Raw genomic sequence first — 25,074 nt, 5'->3', positions numbered from 1 at the left:
TGTGTAGAGAATGTCTGTGAATGTAAGTCTGAGTGCTGTGTGTGAATTTGTGTTGTGTGGTTGGCACAGGATAGCGGAACTCCTCCTGGTGCATATGGTATATATGTGAATGTGAATGTATGAGTGTAAGTGTGAACAAGTGTATGAATGAGCGTGTTAGTGTGTGAATAAGTCTGTATGTGAATATGAATCTGTGAATACAAATATATGTGTATGAATATCAGTCTGTGTGTGAAGTATGTGAGTGGTATGAATGAGTGTATAAATACATGTTATGAGTCTGTGAATGTATGTGGGTATGTGGTGAGCATAGGGGTGAGGAAGTAGGACTCTCCAAGAGCATACATGGACACATTGCAATGACAGACACACAATGTCCCCTGTAAGAGATCATGGTATGGGTGATACTTTAAGCGGGGTCCAATCTCTCTCTCTCTCTGGTTTTCTGACCCTATGGGTGATACTTTAAGCGGGGTCCAATCTCTCTCTCTCTGGTTTTCTGACCCTGAGGTCCCAGTGTCCAGCAGGCTGTTTTTGCAGAGCTGCTGGGTTGAGATTTCTGAGGACCTCAGCTTTCTTGGTGTCTGCAGAAGCCCTGTCTTGCAAGAGTCCCCTGAAGAAATGCTCCAATTAAACGTGTGGGCAACACCACAAGCTACTAGGGAGCTGGAGCTTCTGAGTGGCTGCAGATGTGACTGAGCAGGGCACCTTGGCAGGATCCCTCACTGCACCTCAAGCACACATGCACCCCATCTTCATGCCTGATGTAAACCTAGATGCACCTGCAGAGTTCCAAGGATTGCCCTTTGGGAAACACTGGTGAAAGTTAGCCAGCAAGGTCAGTCGTCCCTACACTGATCTAAGGAAGGGAACTGGATTGGGGACACATCTTGGGTGAAGACACCAGGAAGGGGATGATCATAGCCCAACCACATGTGAGTAGAGTTTTAGGACCACCTGAGCTTAACACAGCTCCTCCAGACAGTGCTCACTCACTCAAACGTTCCCAAGAGGAAGCTGCAAATGCAGGGCAAAGACAAAAAGGTGGGTGCAAAATATCATGGAACACAACTCAAGGGTAGCAGCATGAGGCCTATTGACACCCCCATAGGTATCTGTGGGGAGAGTCCTTGGTGTTTTCAAAACATGTAGCAGGTGCTGCATAACATAGTCTTCTTAAAGAAGGGCCGGAGATATAGTACAGTGGATAAGACGTAGGGCATTTACCTTGCACACTGTTAGGCCAGGTTTGATTCCCAGCATCATATGTGGTTCCCTGAGTCCCACTGTAAGTGATCCCTGAGCACAGAGCTAAGACTAAGCCCCAAAATCAAAAAATAAAGGAAAGGCCAAAATACAAAGGCTTGTAGATATACACCAGAGATGTGGAGATAAAAATCTTCCCTTCTATCCCATGGAAAGACTATCTGTGTGGGCCCGGAGAGATAGCACAGTGGCATTTGCCTTGCAAGCAGCCGATCCAGGACCAAAGGTGGTTGGTTCGATCCCGGTGTCCCATATGGTCCCCCGTGCCTGCCAGGAGCCATTTCTGAGCAGACAGCCAGGAGTAATCCCTGAGCACCGCCGGGTGTGACCCAAAAACAAACAAACAAACAAACAAACAAACAAACAAAAGACTATCTGTGCAGGAGCACATGAAGATCACGGAAGTGTATGAGCCTATGGAAAAAAAGTGCCTTGCAAGCCAAGGAGAGGCATCGGTGAAAGACCCACTTTCTAAACAGGTAATTCTGTGATGGCTTTGATGGTATGAACTGCAGGCCAACCACTTTCTGGAAACTAGTTCAAAGCCCCACGGAATCCCTCCCCAGCCACGTGGTGGGCCAGACCAAGAGTTGGACCTGATCTCTAAGTCTGAACCCAGAGCACAGGCACTTTGATGCTGAAAGTTGTGGCCAGAAATCCACCATCTGAAAAAAAAACTACATTTCCCAGCTACCTTTGCATCAGGTGGGCTGTGACTACTACAGTGGCCAATGCCTGAGAGGTTCTCCAAGCAAGCATTTAGGAACTGATTGTACCTTCTCCAACCATCTCTTTCTCCTTCTGCCAGGCAGAAGCAAAGGTCCAGTGGGGACTCCAGAAATGGCAGAGCTCTGAGGGAAAAGGACCTGGCGCCTTGGATCTACAGACATCACCTGCAGCAAAAGCAGCCATACTGCACTAGGTACCAAGTCTCTGCTGTGCTGGGTGTAGTGCAATGACCAGCACCACCAGACAGGGAAGGGGGATAGAGCAAGGAAAGACAAAGGCACTGCAATATAGACTGAGCACGGCATGTTCCAGGGCGCAGACAGACACAGAGCTTCCACTGTGCAGGGCCTCTGAGGGTGGCGCTGGGGCCCTAGGATACAGGATCAGCTACAGGGATTGTTCCCAGGGGCTCTGGTGTTGCTGGCGCTGCTCTCAAAGGAGGAGTAAAAGTTGTGGATGGTTTCCTGCAAGATCTGTCTCTCACGTCCCTGCAGAACAAACAGAGAGAATCTTGTAAGTCTTGCAGCATTTAGTTCCTTCATCACAGCATCATGTATGCTCAACTCACACCTGAAAATCCCAGTGTGTCAGGTAAAAATAACGTAGCTGGCTGAAAGAATTCTAAGTTTAATAAAAACACACCAGGCTAGGGGGCCGGAGAGATAGCATGGAGGTAGAGTGTTTGCCTTGTATGCAGAAGGACAGTGGTTCTAATCCCGGCTTCCCATATGGTCCCCCAAACCTGCCAGGAGCGATGCCTGAGCATAGAGCCAGTAGTAACCCCTGAGCGCCTCCGGGTGTAACCCAAACGAACAAACAAAACACACCAGGCTAGCAGACCCCCTCAGTAGTACCACAGTACAGCAACCTCCTTGTACTCCTTCCAATAGAGTGGCTGCCAGAAGGAATAGAGAGGTGTTGAGAGATGGGTAGCATCCTCTAAGATGCGCAGATCCAGGCAGCAGGACCATCTCAACCTGGTCATAGAACGTGAGAGGATGTGCTTTCCCATGGCACCCTTTGGGCCTCCTTCCTGCCCACAAACTTCCAGAGTATCCAGTGGGACCTCAACTTCCTGCTGCCACAGAGAGTGGCAGAGAATAAATTACTTTCACCCACTCTTGCCCTACAGATGTCAGAATCCTTCTCACAGAATTCACTCCTTACTCCATCCCTGAAAGATACCCACCTTTTTATCTCCAGACAGGCCCCTTTGGAAGAGGAAGACATGACTATTTCTTGGGGCCCAGAACTCACCCTCCATATATACATAAAAAAAATAAATAAATAAGAGGCAGTAGCAGTACCGACAGAAGGTCAGAGCTTAAGCTATAATCCAGCAGCCTGGATCTGGATACTTCTCTCCCAGTACCAGTGGAGATCTCTTTCACTTTCAGTGGAGATGTCTCCCAGTACTGGTGGGGATCTCTTCCATAACTGGAGGGGAGCTCTCCCATTCATGATGAGATCTCTCAGTACTGGTGGATGTAATCTCTCCCATAACTGATCTCTTCCATTCCCGGTGATGGACCTGAGCTGGATACTTGCTGGCTCTTCCTGAGTCTTGCTCCTCACCTACTCACTGCTGACCTCAGACCATGTGGAGAGGACAGAGGCTCTCAGAGGATGACAGCGTGGATTATACATGCATTTTATAAGCCAGATCATTGTGGGAGGCAGATTTCAAAAACCTCCAGCAGATTATTTACAGCCAAGAATGAAAACGCCTGGGGCTGGAGAGATAGAATGGAGGTAAGGCATTTGCCTTGCATGCAGAAGGATGGTGGTTCGAATCCAGGCATCCCATATGGTCCCCCGAGCCTGCTGGGAGCAATTTCTGAGCATAGAGCCAGGAGGAACCCCTGAGCACTGCCGGTTTGACCCAAAAACCAAAAAAAAAAAAGAAAGAAAGAAAAGAAAAAGCCTCTGAATGAGTCTCCCACTCACACTTGCCCTTTCTTTTATTCTCTACAGCCCACTCCCCTTCTTAGGTGCCCCCAGCAGAGCCTGCTTATGACCAGGTCTCCTGCACATACACTCAGAGGCTGCCCAGGAATGGGGTCAGAGGACCTGAGTCCCTGCCTGGTGCTCCCTGGGCATGACCTTCTGTTGACTTTCATTGTCTATGAAATGGGGATGATCCCATAAGCTGGGCTCTGCGAGGCTCCATGCAAGGAAATAGAGGGACTGACACGGTGCAAACTGTAGAGAGTGGTGGTGGGCAACAATAGTGTTATGAGTGAACACTCCTCAGCCTTCGAGCCAGGCCAGGCCAGGTGGGTCCTAGCACTATACCACCTGTCCTCAGGAGGTAGGCCTGGAGGATGAGCGTATGACCTTTTTCCACATCCACAGTGCTCAGATGAGGACCATGTTAATTGCCCTTTAAAACTCCTGATTTCAGGGCCAGAGAGGCAGTACAGAAACGCTTGCTTTGTATGCAGCTGATCTGGATTTGGTCTCCAGCATTTCATATGACCCCCCCACCCCAAACCATGAGGAGTGATCCTTTTTTTTTTTTTTTTTTTTTGGGTCACACCAAGGCAGCGCTCAGGGGTTACTACTGGTTCTATGCTTCTATGCTCAGAAATCGCGCTTGGCAGCAACTTCTGAGCACAGAACCAGAAGTAACCCCTGAGCACTGAGTGTGACCCAAAAACTAAAAAAAAATAAAAATAAATAAATCGCTTCTGGCAGGCTCAGGGTATCATATGGGATGCTGAGATTCAAACCACAGTCCTTCTGCATGCAGGGCAAATGCCCTACCTCCATGCTATCTCTCTGGCCCCCCGAGGAGTGATCCTTGAGTTCATAATCGGGAATAAGGCCTGAACACAGACAAATGTAGTCCAAAACCCAAAAAGGAAACCTAATAGGACCGGAGCAATAGCACAGTGGGTAGGGCATTTGCCTTGCATGTGGACCCCCGAGGATCCATCCTCGGCATCCCCTATGGTCCCCTGAGCCTGCCAGGAGTGATTTTGAGCGCAGAGCCAGGAGTAACCTGATTGCTGCCATATGTGGCCCAAAAACAAACAGATTAACAAACAAAAAGAAATCAAACAGACCATAAAAGCCCTTCATCTCTCACATGTGGCACATAAAGGAACACAGTAAAGTAATAACAAATGACCCAAGGAACAGAGCCTGCGAGTCTACTCAACTGAGCTTATGTGGGAGACGTGGGGGTGGATGGGAGAGGAAAATGGGACACTGGTGGAGGGAAGTGGGCACTTCAGGGAGAAGGTGGTATTGGAATCGTGTAGATATGAAACACTATCATGAATAGTATTGTCAATCATGGTGCCTCAAGAAAAAATTTATAAAACATTGAGGGCCAAAGGGATTTTACAGAGAGTAAAGTGATTACCTTGCATGTAGTAGACCTGAATTTGATCCCCAGCACCACATAGGGACCCCCAAGACCCACCAGGAGTGATCCTTGAGCTCAACATCAGAAGTAAGCCCTGAGCACTATGAGGTGTGGCCCCCAAAACCAAAACAAAATTTATCTGATCATTTTTAAAAGGTAAAAGATAAATAGTCATGAAACACTGGAAAAGTTGCACTATTAAATAGTCAAAGGAGCTAGAGCTATAGCAAAGCAGGTAGGGCATTTGCTTTGCATGCAGGCAATATGGGTTTGATCCTAGGCATCCCATAAGGTCCCCCAAGGCTGCCAAGAGTAATTTCTGAGCGCAACACCAGGAGTAACTATGACCAATGGGTGTGGCCCAAACCCCAAAATAAAACACACACACACACACACACACACACACACACAATGAACAACAAACAAAAGGACCTTTGGGGCTGAAGCAATAGCGAAGCAGTAGGACTCTGTCTAGCATGTAGTCAACCCAGAATCCCTGAATCCATGAGCGTGCTAGGAGTGCAGATTCAGGAGTAACCCCTGAGTGCCACCTGGTATGGCCCCCCCAAAAATAGGGGGAATACAAAAAAGTCTTGGGAGGGAGGAATAGTACAGCAAACAAGGTAATTCCTCTGTATACAGTGTTAGATCCTTGGCTTATGTTGGATCCTTGGCATCCCATATGGTCCATGAGTCCCACAAGGAATGATTCCTGAGCCCAGAACCAGAAGTAACCTGAGCACTTCCAGGTATGGCCCCAAAACAAAAATAAGTAAATATGAACAATACCTTTTTTCATTATTAAGTTAATAAAATTTAAAAATAGTATTCAATACTGGCAGGGTACTACATCTAGTATTTATACCCTCCCAGATAGCAGATATCTCTGGCTCCTAGAGTGCTTCAGGTCCCAGGTCCATTTACCTTGATTTACACACTCTGACTCTATTTCCATTTCAGACACCTACTCAGAGGACATAACTGGAAGCCTTACATGCAAAGTTTCTCACTGTAGCAAAAAATTATAGAAAGCCTTACAGATCCAACAAGTAGGAGTTTACCCCCCCCCAAGAAAGTCATTTTGTACATGTGTGCACATTTATTATATGAAAAAAGTTCTTAATGATTCAATAACTGTAGTGATGTGGGTAGTAGCATATATTTAATGTTAAGCAAAGAAAGTGGGATTGTAGAATTATAGATCCAAATTTATCGCAACCACAGAAAGAAAAACCTTTGGCACATAGGCCAGAGTGATAACAAAGTGGTAGGGCATTTGCTTTGCACGTGGCTGACCTGGGGTAGACCCAGAATCGGCATCCCATTTGGTCCCCCAAGCCTGCTAGGAGCAATTTCCGGGTGCTGAGGGGTATGGCTTAAAAACAAAACAAAAAAAAAAAACCAAAGGGGCCGGGCGGTGGCGCTGGAGGTAAGGTGCCTGCCTTACCTGCGCTAGCCTAGGAGACGGACCGCGGTTCGATCCCCCGGCGTCCCATATGGTCCCCCAAGCCAGGAGCGACTTCTGAGCGCATAGCCAGGAGTAACCCCTGAGCGTTACCGGGTGTGGCCCAAAAACCAAAAAACAAAACAAAACAAAACAAAACAAAAACAAAAACAAAAAAAATCCTTTGGCACAAAACACCACAGATCAGTCTTCCCAATGCACTATAAGATTCTAAGTACTTGACTGTGATCCCTCAAAGAATTCTTGTCCCTTATTGATACTATGCAAATTTAGTTTAGATGCTTATATTTTAGCATAGAATATATATATAATTTAGCATAGATTATATACCTCTTTGATAACTACACAAAGGAAAAGAAAAAGTGACTAGAAAGAAGCAATGGCTTAAGCCCAGTTACAAGTGAAACTGGGTCATCATTTCTGCTTAAAATTCTCACATACTTCTGCACTAGGAAAAAGCAAACACATAGACAGGGTGAAGAGCAAGCCCTGGGCTATGCAGCAAGAGGACCTGTGCAGAGCAGCAAGGCAGGCATTTTGCTAATGTTTGTATGATTCAGTCAAGATTTTTTAGTACTTCTTATAGAAATAGTTCAGGCATGGGGGACTGAAGAGATAAACTTTTTAAACAGGGGTCCAGTTCACTGTCCCTCAGACCATTGGAGGGTCTGACGATAGTAAAAACAAAACTTATGAACAAATTCTTATGCACACTGCATATATCTTATTTTGCAATGAAGAAAGAAAACAGATACAAATACAATATGTGGCCCGCGGGCCATAGTTTGAGGACCACTGAGATAGAGCATGTATGGTGTTTGCCTTCCACATGGCCGACCTGGGTTCAATACCTGGACCCAGGGACATAAGCCACAGGAAGCAGTAGAAGAAGACAGAGATGTCCACAGCAATGTCTGCTCTGTGAGCAAAATCCCTGGGCTATATCCCTGGAGTAAGGAGCCCAAGGATGCAGCAGGAGAGAGCAGGTGTCCATGAGGATTATATGTGGTGGCTGAAGGGCGACATGGAAATCAGATCCACCCAAGGCAGCTAAGTGGACAAGAGGAGGCATGTGTTGAGTGGGGAGGCCCTTCCTAACTTCCTGGGGCTTGTGCACTTCTGCATGTATGTGTCTGCAGCATGATACAGTAGCATATCCCCAACCTTCTAAAACCCATGGAACAGAAACTCAATACTGGCTGTCAATGCTGGGAACTTATAGACAGACTAACGGACAGCTGTGTCTGAGGACTGCCTGTGCTTCCCAGTTCATCCATCACCCCACCATATAGTGGGGTTCAGGGAGTACTTGGAGTACAGCCCTGGGGTAGTGGGGCTCAGGGAAACTGCTTCAGTAGGTGGAGCTGAAGTGCAGCAATGTACAACTGCAGCTGAGCAGAAGAAGCAACAACAGGGGGTGGTGACTGAAAGGCTGAGAAGTGTGTCCTCAGGTGACACACCCATGGGGGTCCCATCCATCAGAACCTGGGCCACAAGACCTGGGAGAGAGCAAAGTTCCAAGATAATACCTTGCCTGCATTCAGCTCCGAAATCGCGGCCAGAATCTGCTGTCTGGATCCATCTGTCATAATGCCGAGCTCCTTCAGGTCACCATCAGTGAGGGTGAGGAAGGCTTCCATGTCCACCTGTCGGTAGGGCAGAGCCACATCTAGTGGTTAAAGCCACACTACTCTTTCCCCATATTACTGAGCCCTAGTTAGGCATTAGGAGTCACTTCAGTGCTCATCACTGGTGAGTCTATTACAATGGAACCACTTTCCACTCTTGACTTTACCCCAGAAGTTCAACTGGAATCCTGGCCAATAAATGAGCAGTTGCCAGCACCAGCCTGAGGTGCTCCTCTTTGGGTTGAAATGTGTGCTTTGAAAATAGCCTAGAAATGAAGCAAAACTAGGCAGTAGTGACTCAGTCAGAATAGCCAAGGAGGGAACTGAGTCCTTTAGAAGGGTGGTTCAGGGTGGTTGCACCTAGAGTACTATGGGATAGAGCACAGAAAATGAAGACCTGGGAAGGTACTCACCATGTGTCCCCCTCCCAGGACAAGAGAGAGGCAGACTGTGGAGAGACAGAGAAAATCAACAAGCTGGACCCAAGAGAAAGTTTCATAGGCTGAGTGTGCATTGTATTATAGGAGAATGGCGTTCAATCTCTGGAAGTATATAGTCCTAGGACACAGGCAGGTATTAGAGAGATAAATGGGGGGAGAAGAAAGAAGGGATGGAAGGGGCAGAAGGAGGGAAGATAGAAAGGGAAGGAGAGAATGATGGAGGGAGGGAAAAAGAAAGGAAGGAAGCAGAGGAAGAAAGGGAGGAAGGAACAAAAAGAGGAAGAAGGGGAGAAAGGAAAGAACAAAGAAAAGGATGGAAGGAGGAAGAGAGGAAAGAGGAAAGGAGGAAAAGAGGGAAGAAGAAAGAAAATGTATGAAGGAAGGGAGAGGAAAAAAGGAAGGAAGAGAGAAAGGAAAAAGGAAATAATAAGGGTGGAAGGAAGGAAAGAAGAGGGAGAGGGAGGGAGAAAGTAAGGAAGGGATGGAGAAAGGAAGGAATCAAGGGAGGGAGAAAGGAGGAAGTGGAAATTGAAGAAGAAAGGAAAGGAGAGAGGGAAGAGGAAGAGGAAGGAGGGAGGAAGGGAGGAAGCAAGAAGGAACGAACGAAGGAAAGAAGGTATCATTTCAGTATCACAGTACCCTGACAGACTCCCTCTGTCCAGGAGCTTCAGGCCCTCCCCTGGGTGCTATCTGTGCCCCAGAGCCCACAGAGTCTGGCTGTGAGGGAGTTAAGACCACAGCAAATTCACCTGGCACACCTCCTGCCTTCCTCTCAAAACTGAAAATGCCTCATCTCATTGGGCCCAGAGAGATGTGCCAGCTGCTCCGGTTCCCTGTTCACCTCTAGCCACTGAATACACCAATAGGCTGGCTTAAGGAAGGAGGAAAAAGTTGAAGAACCACAGCATGTCATTGCTGTGAGAAACAGAGGCACTTCCAAAGCAAGAAGTAGCATTTCCTGAGAGGGATTCCCTATACCAGGGGTCTCAAACTCCCAGCTCACAGGCCGTTTGCGGCCCTCCGTACATTTTGTGGCCCTGCCCTAGAGGAATCTTTTTTTGTTTTGTTTTGTTTTGTTTTAGTTGTTTGGGTCACATCCCCCAATGTTCAAGGCTTACTACTGACTTTGCACTCAAGATTCAACCCGACTTTGCCTCCTGCAGCCCCCAGGTAAATTGAGTTTGAGACCCCTGCCCTATACCATTCTCTGTGTAGGGCAAGGTCCACAGTTACACAAACCCAAAGCAGGCAGTGCCCTCATGTAGGATGGTCTTCTAGGACTCATGTAAGTACCTGGCTAAAGTTTCAGGCATCAGCAGGTTGGCCAAGATGATGAGGGCTGAGAAGCAAGGCCAGGAAGAGAGCCTGGTACAAACATCTGCTTCTTGAACCAAAGCATCAAGACTAGCTCAGGGATGTTCCTGACAGTCATCACAAGCATAATAGTTGCCAAGGCCTCCACTGGGCTTCACAATATTCCAAAGCAATGATTAAACTTCCTCCCCCCAAGGGACTAATGGCTGAGAAAAGAGCTTTATTTAGCCAAAATGGCAATTTTCTTTTAGAGTTTAGTGGGATACAATGCATTTATTATACACTAAACTATGTGATAGTCAGTGATTCGGAGGACAGACTTCATTTCAGTACCTTTTCACCACCACCACCACCACCACCACCCCATTCAGTCCCTTCCTTCTCTTCCCCTCTTTGTCCCTGGAACCAGGACTCTGCTGGCTGTCCCATAGAACTGCTTATTTTGTTGTAATTTTTTGTTTGTTTTTTTGTTTTGTTTGTTTTGGGGCCACACCCGGCAGTGCTCAGGGTTTACTCCTGGCTCTCTGCTCAGAAATAGCTCCTGGCAGGCACGGGGGACCATATGGGACACTGGGATTCGAACCAACCACTTTTAGGTCCTGGATCGGCTGCTTGCAAGACAAACGAGCTGTGCTATCTCTCCGGTCCCTTTTGTTTTAATTTTTATTTAAATACCGCAGAACTGCTTCTTTGAGACACTACATAGAAACAGGGCTGGGCCTTCTGTGACAGGGCCTCTGGGCCAGCATAATGCTTCCTGGTTCTCCACAGGACAACTCATTGTTTCAAGTCTCATCGCATTCATTCTTTGTCCCCTTGAGAGCCAAGCTCAGCAGAGAGGTTGCCTGCTGAGGATGGGTCAGGTGGTCTCTGCCTCTGACTACAATGGAAAACCCTGCTCTGAACCTTGCCCGGGAATTTCTGTGCAGACAAAGATCTTGATTCTCTAAGAGACAGACCTGGGCAGGCAGGAGACATACAATGACACACAAATACACCTGGTCTTGTGGAACTGCCAAACAACAGAAAACAGATTCAATGTGACAGCAAGTGCCGCTGAGTGGATGGGAACTCTCTCAGATTAGTTGAGAGAGATAATATCAGATATGCATGCCATGTGCTTGTGACCTCCTCACTACCCAAAAGCCTGCCTGGTCATTCCTTTCCACAGGGTGCTTTTAGGACAGATACAAACTTTGCAGGAGTGAGATCTGGGCTCAAAATGAAAGAGTTCCATTCTCACAGAACAAACCATAAGGTCCCTGAGATCCACTGTAATTGCAGTGACCAGAAACCCCCCAGGGGGGACCCGGCCAGCAGGAATTAGCTGGGAAGGCTTCTCAGACGACTGCACTCCTATTTTGCTGAGTAGAAGAACAACCACACTGTAAAAAATCTGAGAGAGGTTAATAATAAAGACCCAAGGCAGCGTCTCACTGTTCAAGGGTGTCTTTATTGGCTACAGTTCCTTCTTAAATAGTGAAGGAGAAAAAGGGGCAGTACAAAGGTGATGTCAATCATACTTTTGGCGCGAAGGCTCATAAGGAAGTGGGCAGTGGGCTAGGGGCTGGATGACCTTTAAGCTATACTGAACGTGCTGTTTCAATGGAAACTTCTAGTGTCCTTCTAGCTGCATTCCTAATTGCTTGACTATCAGGAAATGGTGCAATATGTGCTTGCCTAAGTGATCTTGAACAGACAATATAGCATATACTTATTGATAACAGCCTAAATTACTCCGGAATGTGGTCTTAAGGAATGGGGCCTAGTTTCTGATAACTGGACCAGGCAGTTTTTTCTCTCCTCCGGGCTTATAGCTAAATTAAGTCCTGCAGCTACATTCTTTTCTCTTAGCTCAGAGATTTACAGCAAGACTGCATATTGCTTTTAGGTGAAAAGCTGGGCTATGGCAGAGAGAACAGCAAAATGTCCTCAAACAAGTCAGTCCCCAACATGTAATAAACTGAATAAAATGTGCCCAGAACATTCCATCTCCTCTGCTAACTGTCATGACAGGCTCAGTGCTCGCACATGGAACAAAACTCTCCGTTTCTGACGACCTCATCTGTCAAATGACAGAATTTAGCATCAACATAGGTCAAGAAGGATGTCCTTACCTCCTGCTCCTCAAAAATGGGCTGGTACTTCTCAAGGGATAATTTCTTAAGGATTCTAGTCAGTTCATCTGTGAATAAGGAAAACATACAAACATGTTTCAGAACTTGAGAAAATGCCTGAGTGAAGTGATCCAATTCCCATAGATGGGGCGTCTTATTTCAGATGAAAGTTCTCTGAGAATTCAGCAGGGATCGTGGATCATGGGGTTAAAGCTGTGAAGCTTATGGGGGTGGTGGCTGGAGGCTGGTCCTGAGTATCCCACCCCCAGCCCACAGGCAGCTATGGGCCCCTGTTCCAGGCCCTGAACTGAGTCAGGCTGTGGAGTCAGGATGGGAAGATTTGAGTCAGCTGCCCTCACTGCTGCCACAGCCATGGCCATCCCATTTTGGAAGCTCTGTTTGCCTTCTGTCCCAGAACAACTCCAAACTTCATTCTAGCTACTGGTGGCTGCATCCGAGGAGCTGCTCCTGCCAGCAAGGCCTCTCTGGCTCCTCAGAGAAGAGAGATTTTGGGGGAGGGGGATTAAGATCAGTCCTAGGAGTGAACTACAGAGCTCAGAGACCGTGGGTCTCCTGAGGAGGCAGAACTAGAGGAGAGGGTTGGGGGAGTCAATGTGGGCCTACCCGGAACTCATAGAGGGAAAGACACGCCCAGTAGGGATAAATGGGCATTACCAGACTGATCAAAGCTATGGAGAAGGAACTGAGGGATACAGAACAGTGTCTCACAGAGGCTCTCAATGAAAGGCCTCTCTTCGCAGGAAACAGCACAGAGGTTAATGAAAGGGCAAGTGATGACAAGTGTCAATGTTATGCACTGACTGGGGAAGAAAGGGGTGCTGGATTTCCTCTAAATCCTTCACCAGCTGCTAGCATTTCTGACACAATGAGAAAATGCAGGAAAGGGCCCGGAGAGATAGCACAGCGGTGTTTGCCTTGCAAGCAGCCGATCCAGGACCTAAGGTGGTTGGTTCGAATCCCACTGTCCCATATGGTCCCCTGTGCCTTCCAGGAGCTATTTCTGAGCAGACAGCCAGGAGTAACCCCTGAGTACCGCCAGGTGTGACCCAAAAAAAAACCCCCCAAAAAAACAAACAAAAAAAATGCAGGAAAGGGAAGGTCCCTACCGTGAAGGAACACTGTGAGGCAGAGACCACAAAGTGGTGAGGGCAACAAGCAGCACATACTCTTTGTCATCAGGCACCCTAACAGAGTTCCTGGGACACAGAGGAGAAAATGAGGCCCATCGGGCTGGGTGGCCATACAGCCGATCCACCACAGAGACTCAAGGCTGGGGGTCTCTGAGTTGGGCTGTACCACCCATCTGCTGTGCCACTTCTCTCACAGAGACAAAAGAGCATGAACGGGGTATCTGAGGAGGTACAAAAAGGACAGCTGACCTGAACTCAGCTGGTGTCACGGTCACTGAAGTCTCCTACAGTGAATGCCCCTCAATGCACCTCCATCCCTGACCTGATTGGTCCCAAGACTCTGCAATGTGGGGATGATCAGAGAAGAGCTCAGTCAGAGGGATAAGCAGAAGACACCCTGGACATGGGAGACAGGTAACATCCTCCACTCCCACCCCATTTATCCTTTCTCAGTCTCATTTCTCACCCAACCTCCCTGGAACCACCAAAGGGCAGCTTTAAGGGAGAGGGTTCTCCTTTTGTCTTTATCTTTTATATTTTGTTTTGCTTTTTTATTTGTTTGTCTTGGTTTGGGGGCCATACCCAGTGGTGCTCAGGGGTTACTCCTGGCTTTGTACTCAGGAATCACTCCTGGCAGGCTTGGGGAACCATATGGGATGCCGAGGGTCAAACTCAGGCTGGCCATATGCAAGGTAAATGTCCTACCTGCTGTGCTATCACTTCAACCTGTTCTTTGATATTTTCTTATTTTTATGGGGTGGGGGTGTCTCCTGTCTCCTGTCCTTATCACCCCGTGGACGGGGCTTGCAATTCATGTCTGTGGCTTTCCAAGTTCTCCCAGTGGGGTAGACACTTATCACCTTGGTTCCCCGAAGAATCACCACTCTGCCTGTGGCCATAGGATGCCAACTTTCCTTCGAGGTGCTCTTCTTTCTCAGTCAACCCACAGACTCAGCAGGGTAGATCCTAACACTGATGCCTGCCACATAGCCAGGGTACTGGAAAAGCACTGGTCATGCCGGAATGAGGCTCTACTCCCCTCCCCCCCGCCCCTCCAAGTGCTGTGCTGGCTGCTGCACCACTTTCTGGAATTCCCGGCACCACCACAAAAGGTGTGTCATCTCCAGTGCATTGCAGCCATATGCATGCTCCCCAACATGGCCCTCCAAATCATCCCAAGAACAATGAACAAAATGTAGAGGAAGGCAAGCCCAGTTCAACCTCCAAGAACATGACAGCAATGGAGGTCACATGCCTTTTCTTGGAGCCAAGGCAAACTAGTAACCATCACCCTGAGATTTTGCCAGATGTGCTAAGGAAATAGCACTAAACTAACTGCTAAGTTATTTATTAATAAGAAAAAATGAGCCTTCCTGGAGTTTAGGGGAAAGCCTGGCCCCCCTACCAGCGGGAGAGGAAGACCCCTAGAGCAATGAATAAAGACCCCCTAAAGCCTGACAAGATACCCCAAACACACCCCATAGACCCACTTCCTGTGTTCACTCTAGCTTAGCCTGGTGTGAAAGTCCATTAGAACCAACATCATGCAGATCTGAACAATCTTAGACACATTCACCTGAGGTCAGGGAAGTAATTCTCCCTGTACAAGTGCGAACAAAATTCTCCCATATTCTAAACTGATTTGCAGGAGCCTATAATAGCCTTAGCTCATTGAGCCCCAAAGCAGACTTGGGGATAGAAGTGGGGTAACCAAGCTGTCAGTTTAAAGCTTTAACAGCTAAACCCAGTGGGGCCGAAGAAATAGCACAGCAGTAGGATGTTTGACTTAATACGTGGCCAATCCAGGATGGATGGCGATTCAAATCCCGGCATCCCATATAGTCCTCTGTGCTTGCCAGGAGTGAATTCTAAGTGCAGAGCTAGGAGTAACCCTTGAGCATTGATGGGTGTGGCCCTCAAACAAACAAAAAGGCTAGTCCAGAGTGCTGAGGGCCACTTGAGTCACGGAGTGGAGAATGGGGTGGGGAGGGGACTCACCCTCATCAGTGATTGTGCCGCTGCTGGAGCCCCCGCTGCTCCTGGACTGCCGGTGGGATGAGGAGGAAGACACAGAGGACTCAGCTGCATGGCCCTTGGGTGATGGTGATGGGGTAAGCGTGGGAGAGGTACTCTTGGAGGCAGTGGAAGCTCCAGACGAAGGCTGTTTATTCATCTCCAGCTTCTGTTGGCCAGACCAGACCAGAGACACATCAGCTGGAGTGCAGAGATGACACCAACATACATTCCAGCCTCACCCCCAAAGATGTGGGTGGGGTGGAACTCAGTGAGATCCCAGCCTGGCCCAAGCCACCAGAAAATAGGTTGAGCAGAAAGTGCATTCTGGGGGCCAGCAGATAGGGTGCTTGCCTTGCCTTGCATGCAGCCAACCTGGGTTCAATCCCTGGCATTCCCAATTGGTCCCCAAGCCCATGAGGAGTAATCCTTGAGAACAGTGCCACGTGTAATCCAAAAACCAAGAGAGAGAGAGAGAGAGAGAAATGGGTATTCTGAGTGCAGTTCCAGGGAAGCAGGGGTGGGTGGGGAAGAGGGCTGCCCAGGAGAGCAAGGGACCCCCTAGCAGCCTGTACCCTATGCTCCTCTCAGTTTACCTTGCCCCAAAAAGAGAGTGTAGCTTATTATCTGCAAGGGTTCCTTTTGCCTCATCAAAACAGACTACACTCCATCTCTGGACCAAAGAATACCCTCCTACATGCATGTGAACTAGCGCATTCGTTCCTTCTTCAAGCCATTTTATTTTGAAATCATCTTAGACTAGCACAAGAGACACATTGACAAGACTCTACAGGGTCATCTGTACCCAGCTGTGGAATGATTCTCAAAAGGAAGGTGTTTCTGGGCCATGCCATAGATGCCAACTTCACCTTTGTCTCCAGGACCCATACGCAAGAACACATACCAAATGCTCCCTCTTGCTTGGCATTTCATGACCTAGATGCCCTTAAAGGGTCCTACAAAGTGCCCCTCCCTCTGGGTCTCAAAGTTTCGGTCCCCCAAATCAGGGCTGCATGTGATTATCTGGAACAGCAGTGACAGAGGTGTCTTGCTGTTCTCTGGGCATCACACACCTAGAGAGTTATGAGCTCAGTGTTCACTATTGCCCCCCCCCCCTTTGTGCCATGGTTGGGGTGAGGGGGCGCTCACAACCCCTCAATGTGTAATCACGACTCTTCCCTTAAGACAGAAGTAGACGGAGGAGGAGGAGATGCTGGAAGTGAAGCATCTTGTTTATCTTGAAACTTTTGCCAGTTACTGCCCTCTTAGTTGGATTCTCTCTGGACATGGAGGTTGCTGTGAGAGTGGGGAATGTGTGGCTCTCCACTCCCACCACATTGACTGAATGCGGCACTCCTGGGAGGAAGTGTCACTCCTTTCCCCCCTGCTGTCTTATTCAGAGAGTTACTCATAGTAGGATGGGTTCACAGGGACTTATTTTAGTCTTTGTAAAATAACCCAACACTTGTTCATTTTTATTTGTGCTATAGTTATGCAATCCCAGTTCTGACAAAATATATATAATATGTATTAATACATTCATCTAATTCTATATTTATAATGCATTGTTTCTTGTTGTACTGTATTATCATAAGTTTATAGAGTTGCTCACATTGCTGTAACTTGGTTACTAAGACCCTTCATATGGGCTCCTATGTTCCTTTTCACATGCACTTCCTCCCTCCATCCCTTCCTTCCTCAGAGGGTTGGATCTCTTTTGAAAAGCATTTTGAAAATGAAAGCCCTCTTGAAAAGCATTTCCTTTGTTTCATATGCCAAGGTATGCTCTAGGCTCAGCCTGTATCATTGCTGGTCCAGTACTGGAATAAACCACTTCTCCAAGCTCTCACTCCTTTTTTTATTAGAAAACTATGTTTTAAAAATCAATACCAGGGGCCGGAGAGATAGCACAACAGTAGCGCGTTTGCCTTGCAAGTGCTGACCCAGGACCAATGGTGGTTCGAATCCTGGCATCCCATATGGTCCCTGTGTCTGTCAGGAGTGATTTCTGAGCAAAGAGCCCGGAGTAACCCCTGAGCATCACAGGGTGTGGTCCCAAAACCAAAAAAAAAAAAAAAATCAATACCTGGGAAGCACAGCGGTATGGTGTTTGCCTTGTATTCAGCTGACCCAGGAAGGACCTAGTTCAACTCCAGGCATCCCATATTGTCCTCCAGCCTGCCTGGGGCAATTTCTGAATGCAGAGCCAGGAGTGACCCCTAAACACCACTGGGTGTGGTCCCAAAGCCAATCAATAAAATAAATAAAGTTAAAAAAATACAATAGGGGCTGGAGAGATAGCACAGAGGTAGGGCGTTTGCCTTGCACACAGCCAATCCAGGATGGACTGTGGTTTGAATCCCAGCATCCCATATGGTCCCAAGTGCAGAGCCAGGAATAACCCCTGAGCACAGGAGGATGTGACCCAAAAAGAAAAAAGAAAAAAAAATGCATTACGTGGGTGCAATGTTCTCATTGCATATCCCATTCAGATTTTCTTGGGGCACAGAACAAGGGCGTGTATGAAGGATATCTCCACACACAGAGAGCATATGTGTGTGTCCATATATGTTTGTACTTATAAGCATCACTTATGCTCTAGCTTGACTTCAATTCAATAGCCACGCATAGGGTTCATTCCATCCTTTCCCCTTCAGTCTCTCACAGTTAAAACTTGGACTCACCAAAAAAGGGCCCAGCGCCTCTACTGAACTTAAAAAGAAAATGATGACTGTCAATTCTTCTGAGTAGTCTGATCTGGGCTGATATCTCAGAATGATATGATCTGGGCCTTCTCAGAATGAGTGGGGGCAGATTCCCCCTTTTGCACGAAACCATAGCAGCCCACAACTATACCCTCCACTCAACAACAAAAACAGCATAGCTCTAAACTTAACCTTATTAAAATATCAAGTCACCAAATTTGTTCCAGATCTATAGACCCTGGACCACATGACATCTCAACATTTTGTAGTACTATCAGCCAAATAGGATTGCACAGCTATCTGATAGGAAAGTTACCCAGAAGACCACCAAGCTCAGTGAGTCTAAACAGCAGCACAGAAAGCTCATCTAGCACAATTTACAACCCAGTCAATCCTTAGACAACAACTTTAACACCATTAAGAGATACAACAAGCATTTCGAGTTGACCCTATTTTAAAATCCATTTGCCTTAGTATTACTACAACAATATGAAGTAAATTTGTTTGTGCTTGCAAGGGGGCAAACTAAGATGGTAAGTGAGAAACTGGGGACAGTGATAGAAGGAAGGCCACTCTCAGGGTGAGATTGGTATTTGAACATTTAATGCCTAAACACAAGACTACATTATGAACAACTTGTTAAATCGTGGTGTTATAATAAAAAATTTGCAATTGCACAAACCAACCTGGGCTCACCACATGGAATATACAAATTAGTTCAACCGTAGTAAACAAATCAACTGTGTAGGTATGCAAAGAAGGATCCACTGTAACACGGTTCCACAAGTGCTCATCCATCTCCCAAGGGAAAAAATTGAGCATGAGATATATATGCTGATTCACTTTCTCACATAGCGACAACCAACTGTTCCAGCACTATTTGCTGAAAAGACTACCCTTTCTTTGTGAAACTGTCTTTGCACCATTGTTTAAAAATGGCAGTTGCCCTTTGCTGTATGGGTTTATTTTTGGCCTATCAAGTCTATACCATTGATCTACGTGTGTTCTTTCACTAAAATATGACTGAAGCTTTACAGGCAATCTGGAAGCTAGGTAGTCTGAATTTTCTAATTTCATTCTTTTACATAATTCTTTGGGGGTATATTTTTTTCCTTCATAGCTTACTATAAATTCAAGAGTGAGCTTCTAGGATTTTGACTGGGATGACACAGAATTTGTAGATTATATCTTAGGAAATCGTTATCTTAATACTGAACTTTCTAATAATTTGAGCTCCTTTGATTTTATTCATGTTTCATTGCTTTTAGTTTACATATTCCGCTCATATTCTATTTCTAAATCAAAGTACCTTGCTTTAATAGCCTATTTTCAGACAAGACATTTCCATTACAAGTCTTTTTTTTTTTATTTTAGATTTAAAAATGGCAACTGTTATCATTTCAAATTGGCATTTGTATACTGACATATCCTGCTGGGAATTAACTAATGAGTACAAGGAGCTTTTGTGTAGATTTTCTGGAGTTCTGTAAGCGGAGAGGGATGTTATTTAAGGGCACAGAGTTTCAAATCTTCCTTTCCCCTCTATGTCCCTCTTATTTCTCTTTCTTAGCTTACACAGCTACAGTATCTGTGCAAAGCTGAGAGGCACCAATGTGACAGCAGCATCCTTGCCTTGGACCTCCAGGCCCAGAGCTCTGTCTCTCCCCCTAGACAGAAGTTCGGCCTATTTTCCATCAGTTTCAGGAACCTTTCTTCAGTTCCCTGTGAGCTGAAGGCTCTGATCACAAGCGTTTGACTTCCTTTTTTTCTGCATTTCATTCTTTAATCTGTTAATATGGTGGATTGCATCATTTTTGCTACTGATAGATAAGATCAGCATTGCTGGGGCTGAAGCAATAGCTCAGTGGTAGGGCATTTGCCTTACTTGTGGCTGACCCGGGACAAACACATGTTCAATTCCCAGCATCCCATACGGTCCCCCGAGCCTGCCAGTAGCGATTTCTGAGTGCAGAGTCAGAGTAACCCCTGAGCGCCGCCAAGTATATCACACACACACACACACACACACACACACACACACACACACACACCAGCATTGCTGGGATGAAACACACACACACACACACACACACACACACACCAGCATTGCTGGGATGAACCCACTTGGTTAGAATGCATTACCCTTTCATTTATCACTGAGTGCTGCTTTGTGGAGGGCTTTCATATTTATGTTCACAAGAGCTAATGGTTTGTCATTTTCTTTTCTTGCAGTGCCATGAGAATGCATCCTTATTTCTTATCACAGGGTAGAAAGGAACATTTCATAATGACTGAGAGGGTTTCTTCTCCCTGCTACTTTGTTTACTTCTAGCTTGTCCCTTAGATTCTTACCTTAATCTCTCTACTGAAAAAGTTATTTATATAACCCTTATAGGTTCAAATTTCCCATTAGAGTCTTCAATGCTGACTTATTTTCACTAGAGAAACGAGTTCTTTTAAATTCTTTGTCACATCATCCAAGTAACCATGTGAACCCAAAATCAGAACCTGATTTTACTCTGTTTCTTGTGATTACGGTGTTTCTTGTCTTTCTGGATATCCTGATTTTTGGTTATAAAATGAATACCATGTGTAGGATAGAAAAAAAACACAAAGATAATAGCTCGTTGGCCTGTATACACTCTATGCCCTGTGCTAAGACTTCCATACTCCACTGAGATAACTACAGCCTCAAATAGAAAAAAAGCCCCTCTCATTTTTTGAAAGACTTTGTCAATAAGCTATTTATACTACTGAATTCTTCCCCCTGCTTTTTCTAGAAAGACAGTCTATAATAAGGCTTTCAATTAAGCCAGAGAGCACTGATTAAGCCCGAAAGTATTGGTAGATACCTGTAAAACAGATTGAGTGGGACAAATGAAAAGTCCATGGTCCTTTAGACCTCATGAGCAGCATGACTTGGGGAAAGAAATGTCACTGTTTAATTATTTGGTTTGCTCCCAAATATTAGAACCCCTGTGTCTGCAGAAGAGCCTGAATGTGGGGCCGATGTCATTCCTGACTCCTTACTGGATCTGCACACCAAGGGGGCTGTGGAGCTGGGGAAGGTTTCACAGTGGAAGCCCAGACTTGCCTCAACAACTTGAATGGTTTTCATCTCCTGCCTTCAGTTGCTGACATAAGAATGTGACTGAGATTGCGGTGGACACACATTGTCCAGTTTTCTTGGCCACTCTGGCTAATGGAATGATGTATCCTGATCCCCCTGGGCCTGAAGAAACTGTCTCTGTCCAGGCCAAATTGTCAGCCACAATGCTTAAGCCAAACAACACACACTTTCTGCTTTGATCCACTGCAATTTGGGGGTGGAGAAGAGGAAGCCGATCTGGCGATGGATGGGCCTATGGGCATTCAGAGAGCTGGGAAGACTTCATACTTGATCTGACTCCCTTCATCTTGTGCATCCTGACCTGGCTTCCAGCTGATTTGCAAACATCTATGCCTGCCCTTGCCTGTGACTATGCTCACCTGCAACTGCCTATGACCCCCTGCTGCTGCTTATACTTCCTTTACAGAGACACCTGCCTGTAGCAAAGCACAACATTCAGGGCTGCAGATTCAGACCAAATCCTCTTTAATTCTTCCCTAGGGTCTCTGTGAACTCTCATGGAGCCCCCAGCTTGCTAGTGGAACTTCTGACAGGAAGCCTGGTCCCTGGTTCTCTGATTTGGGGGCTGGCAGACAAAGGAGAAGAACAAATTTCCCAGTCTTTACCCTGAGAATCTCCCTCCTGAATGCTGCTTGGACCCCAGAACCCTGAGGTTTCAAACAACTCCACAGGGCCCCAGCACATAATTGTGCTAAGAAAAAAGAGCATGGCACAAGGGACAGTTGCCCAGATTCTGACTTCTGACAGTCCTGCCCTTGGAAGACATTGGTCCAGATGCATCCTAAAGGCACAACAGTATGTTCAACACCCACTCAAGGAGACGACTCATACCAGTACTTTTTTTTTGTTTGTTTGTTTGTTTTGTTTTTTGGGCCACAGCCGGCGGTGCTCAAGGATTACTCCTGGTTCTGCACTCAGAAATCACCCCTGGCAGGCTCAAGGGACCATATGGATGCTGGGAATCAAACCCAGGTCCGTCCTGGGTATGCCTTGTGCAAGACAAATGCCCTACCACTGTGCTATCACTCTGGCCCACATACTAGCACTGCTAAGGGGCTCATCAAAATTGAAGCAAAATTTTAGACAACTAAGAAGAGGAAAAGCATCAACATCAGACTAGAGACTGACTTCAAGGAGTAGCTCTGAGTACCCTGCAACAGAAGCAAATTAATAATAATAATTAATCAAATACAATAAGTATCTGAATCTGCAAAAAAAAAAAAAAGTATCACTCACTGGAGGCCCTTTCTAGAAGAGGATGTTAAAAGAAACTTACTTGCGTGGGTCCTATTACACCTGTGATTTGAGCCCAGTGGAAAATGTGCTAATGTATAGGAGAAAAATACTTTTATCTAGAGCTGTGGCCTAGAAGGAACCCGGTTATGTAGGTCCGAGGGCTTAAGGGAATTTGAGTAACAGACGTTGTATAACCCAGGTGCTGGGCCAGAAACACTTAGTCACAGCCATTCAGCATCATCCTGCAGCACAGCCTCTGCGCATAGGCCAGGATGAGGCTTTTTAGCTTTCTTTAGCTTTCTCTCTGAGGGAGGCTATACCTGGATTTGGAAAGGTGGGGGATCTCCCTTGGAGGTGGCAATGGACTCTGATCACACAGGGGATCATCTGGAGGGCCACCTTGAGGAGATGCTGGGTCCCACTCACCCTCGGGGGCAAGGGGGAGAACAAGGATGGGGGGTTCATGCCCTTCATCACCCATGTAGAGGGGTCCACACCCATCCACATAGCTTCCTGCTTCCCTTCTCCCATCACAGCCCCTGGATGCAGTAGCCTGGGGATGGCTCTGGAGCTAGTGCTCTGCAGGGGCTGGGACAGTGCCTAGGAAGGCAGGTGAGGTTCAGGCTGAGTCCTGAGCCACAACCTTCCTCCAGCTCCCCTCCATACGTGGGTAACGCCCATGTCTCTCCCCCTGTCCATTCATCTCTTCTTGCTGGTTTTCAGGAAGGTCCCCTACAAAGCCCTGCGGCATCCCCAACTACCCAGGGGATGGTGGTCGCAAGCCCACTGAGCTCTTGAGAGTGGTACTGAGCCCCCCCCCTTCATGTATGGACCTCAAGAAGGCAAGCACCAGGGTATAATGGACAGTCCCCGTGTGTGTGTGGGGGGGGGGGAAGGGGCGCACTATCAGTGCTGTCAGGCACACCATCACCCACCAGAAGAATCTTGGTACCCCCTCCCGAAGTCTGCTTGTGTGTCTACTTCTTCACCTTTCTGCTCTTGTGTGGAGTGGGAATCAAACATATGCCCATGGAGGAGTCATGCAGAGCAAGCAGAAAGTAATACAAAGATGCAGGGGCCCAGTGCATGGAGCTGCCCATTCCCCTCCCTAGGATTCCTAGGAGAGCCCAGGGGCAGCACTGGCTGTGGGAGTCTCGACTCAGCCCACACTGCTCATGCCCACTTATGCTCACTAGCTCAGGCCATAGTCAAAGGTATGTGTGCAGAGGGAGGAGAGAGAGGGCAGAACATGTACCTTGCCTCCGGGCCTGCTCCCTGCTGCAGGGGAGACCGGGAGCTCAGGCGGAACAGAGCCCGGAGCTGGGCCCACTGGACTTGACCGGTGGCCAGGTTTCTGCTCTGAGAGCCCCGCAGCCTTCTTTCGTTGAGCGGCGATCTGTGACAGGACACTGTCAATGCTGCCACCTGGGGGAAGAAAACCAGGAAGGGCAATTTGGTGGGCTCCCCATGTACCTTTGGGGCTGGACCAACCATGAGAGGGCTCAGCCTGACCCCGGAAGGTGTTCCAGGAGGTGGGACAGGAGCAGAAAGATGCAGCTTGGGATAAGGAAGCTGGGTATCTTGTTCCCAGAGCCACAAAAGCTTAAGGGGCCTCAGCAGCCACCACCCATGACCCCCTCATAATGCCTTATGCTGGCAGTTAAAGAAAATCTTTCTGGTCCCTTTGGGGCTCACTCTGAACCTTCCAAACCTGTTGGAAAGCCTGACACCTCCACTAAATCATCAACAATGGCCTCATTCTGTGCAGGCAGCTTTGAGCATGCCACGTTTCCTGGCTTCTGCTCTACTTCTCCTCATCTACTAGAAATCTACTCTTTTCTGCAGGGAGAAGAAGGCCAGGGAGGGCACTGAGGTGCTGGGAGCAGTCAGAATTAATGTGGGTCACAGAGCTGACACTGAAAGTCAGACACAGGGGCCAGATTCTTACATCTACCAGCCAAAAAGGGTCTCTAAAGGCCAACACTGCTAGACCCACTGGCCAGGCAGATATGCTTCATGGCCACATGAGTGGAGTATGAGGGGAAGCAGTAGGGAGTCAACATTTTTGTTTTTGTTTTTTGGGCCACACCTGGTGACGCTCAGGGGTTACTCCTGGCTATGCACTCAGAGATCACTCCTGGCTTGGGGCACCATATGGGACACCAGGAATCAAACCGAGATCTGTCCTGGGTCAGCCACTTGCAAGGCAAAAGCCCTATTGCTGTGCAATCGCTCCAGTCCCGAGGAGTCAACATTTAATAAATTCCCAAAAGTCCAGGTATGAGGCAAAAAGGGGATTCAATTTTTTAAATGGTTTTTGGGATACACCCAGCAGTGCTCAGGGTTTAGACCTGGCTTTGTGTTCTGGGGTTATTCCTGGTAGGGCTCAGGGGACCATATTGGATGCCAGGGATCTAACTTAAGTTGGCTGTGTGTAAGACAAGTGCCCTTATAGCCACTCTGAGCACCTCTTCCTCCTCTACTATTGAAAGGGGTGGAATACAAAA

At 47.3% G+C, this 25,074-nt stretch overlaps 1 protein-coding gene across 1 annotated transcript in view; it reads right to left on the bottom strand.

The window, feature by feature from the left end:
• Positions 1-2,285: 2,285 nt before the first annotated feature.
• ANKS6 (ankyrin repeat and sterile alpha motif domain containing 6) overlaps positions 2,286-25,074 on the bottom strand; it is a 54,264-nt gene continuing 31,475 nt past the window's right edge. The window contains exons 11-15 of the mRNA XM_049784139.1: positions 23,817-23,992; positions 15,482-15,662; positions 12,333-12,400; positions 8,363-8,479; positions 2,286-2,483 (exon numbers count right to left, since the gene is read on the bottom strand). Of these exons, the coding sequence (XP_049640096.1) occupies positions 2,379-2,483; positions 8,363-8,479; positions 12,333-12,400; positions 15,482-15,662; positions 23,817-23,992 (647 nt within the window). The 3' untranslated portion in view covers positions 2,286-2,378. The remainder of the gene's footprint in view (positions 2,484-8,362; positions 8,480-12,332; positions 12,401-15,481; positions 15,663-23,816; positions 23,993-25,074) is intronic.

Source organism: Suncus etruscus, chromosome 1 (assembly GCF_024139225.1).
Source record: "Suncus etruscus isolate mSunEtr1 chromosome 1, mSunEtr1.pri.cur, whole genome shotgun sequence".
NCBI classification, from domain to species: Eukaryota; Metazoa; Chordata; class Mammalia; order Eulipotyphla; family Soricidae; genus Suncus; species Suncus etruscus.
Note: the sequence above shows the minus strand (reverse complement) of the source record. Positions and strands in the feature narration are given on the sequence as shown.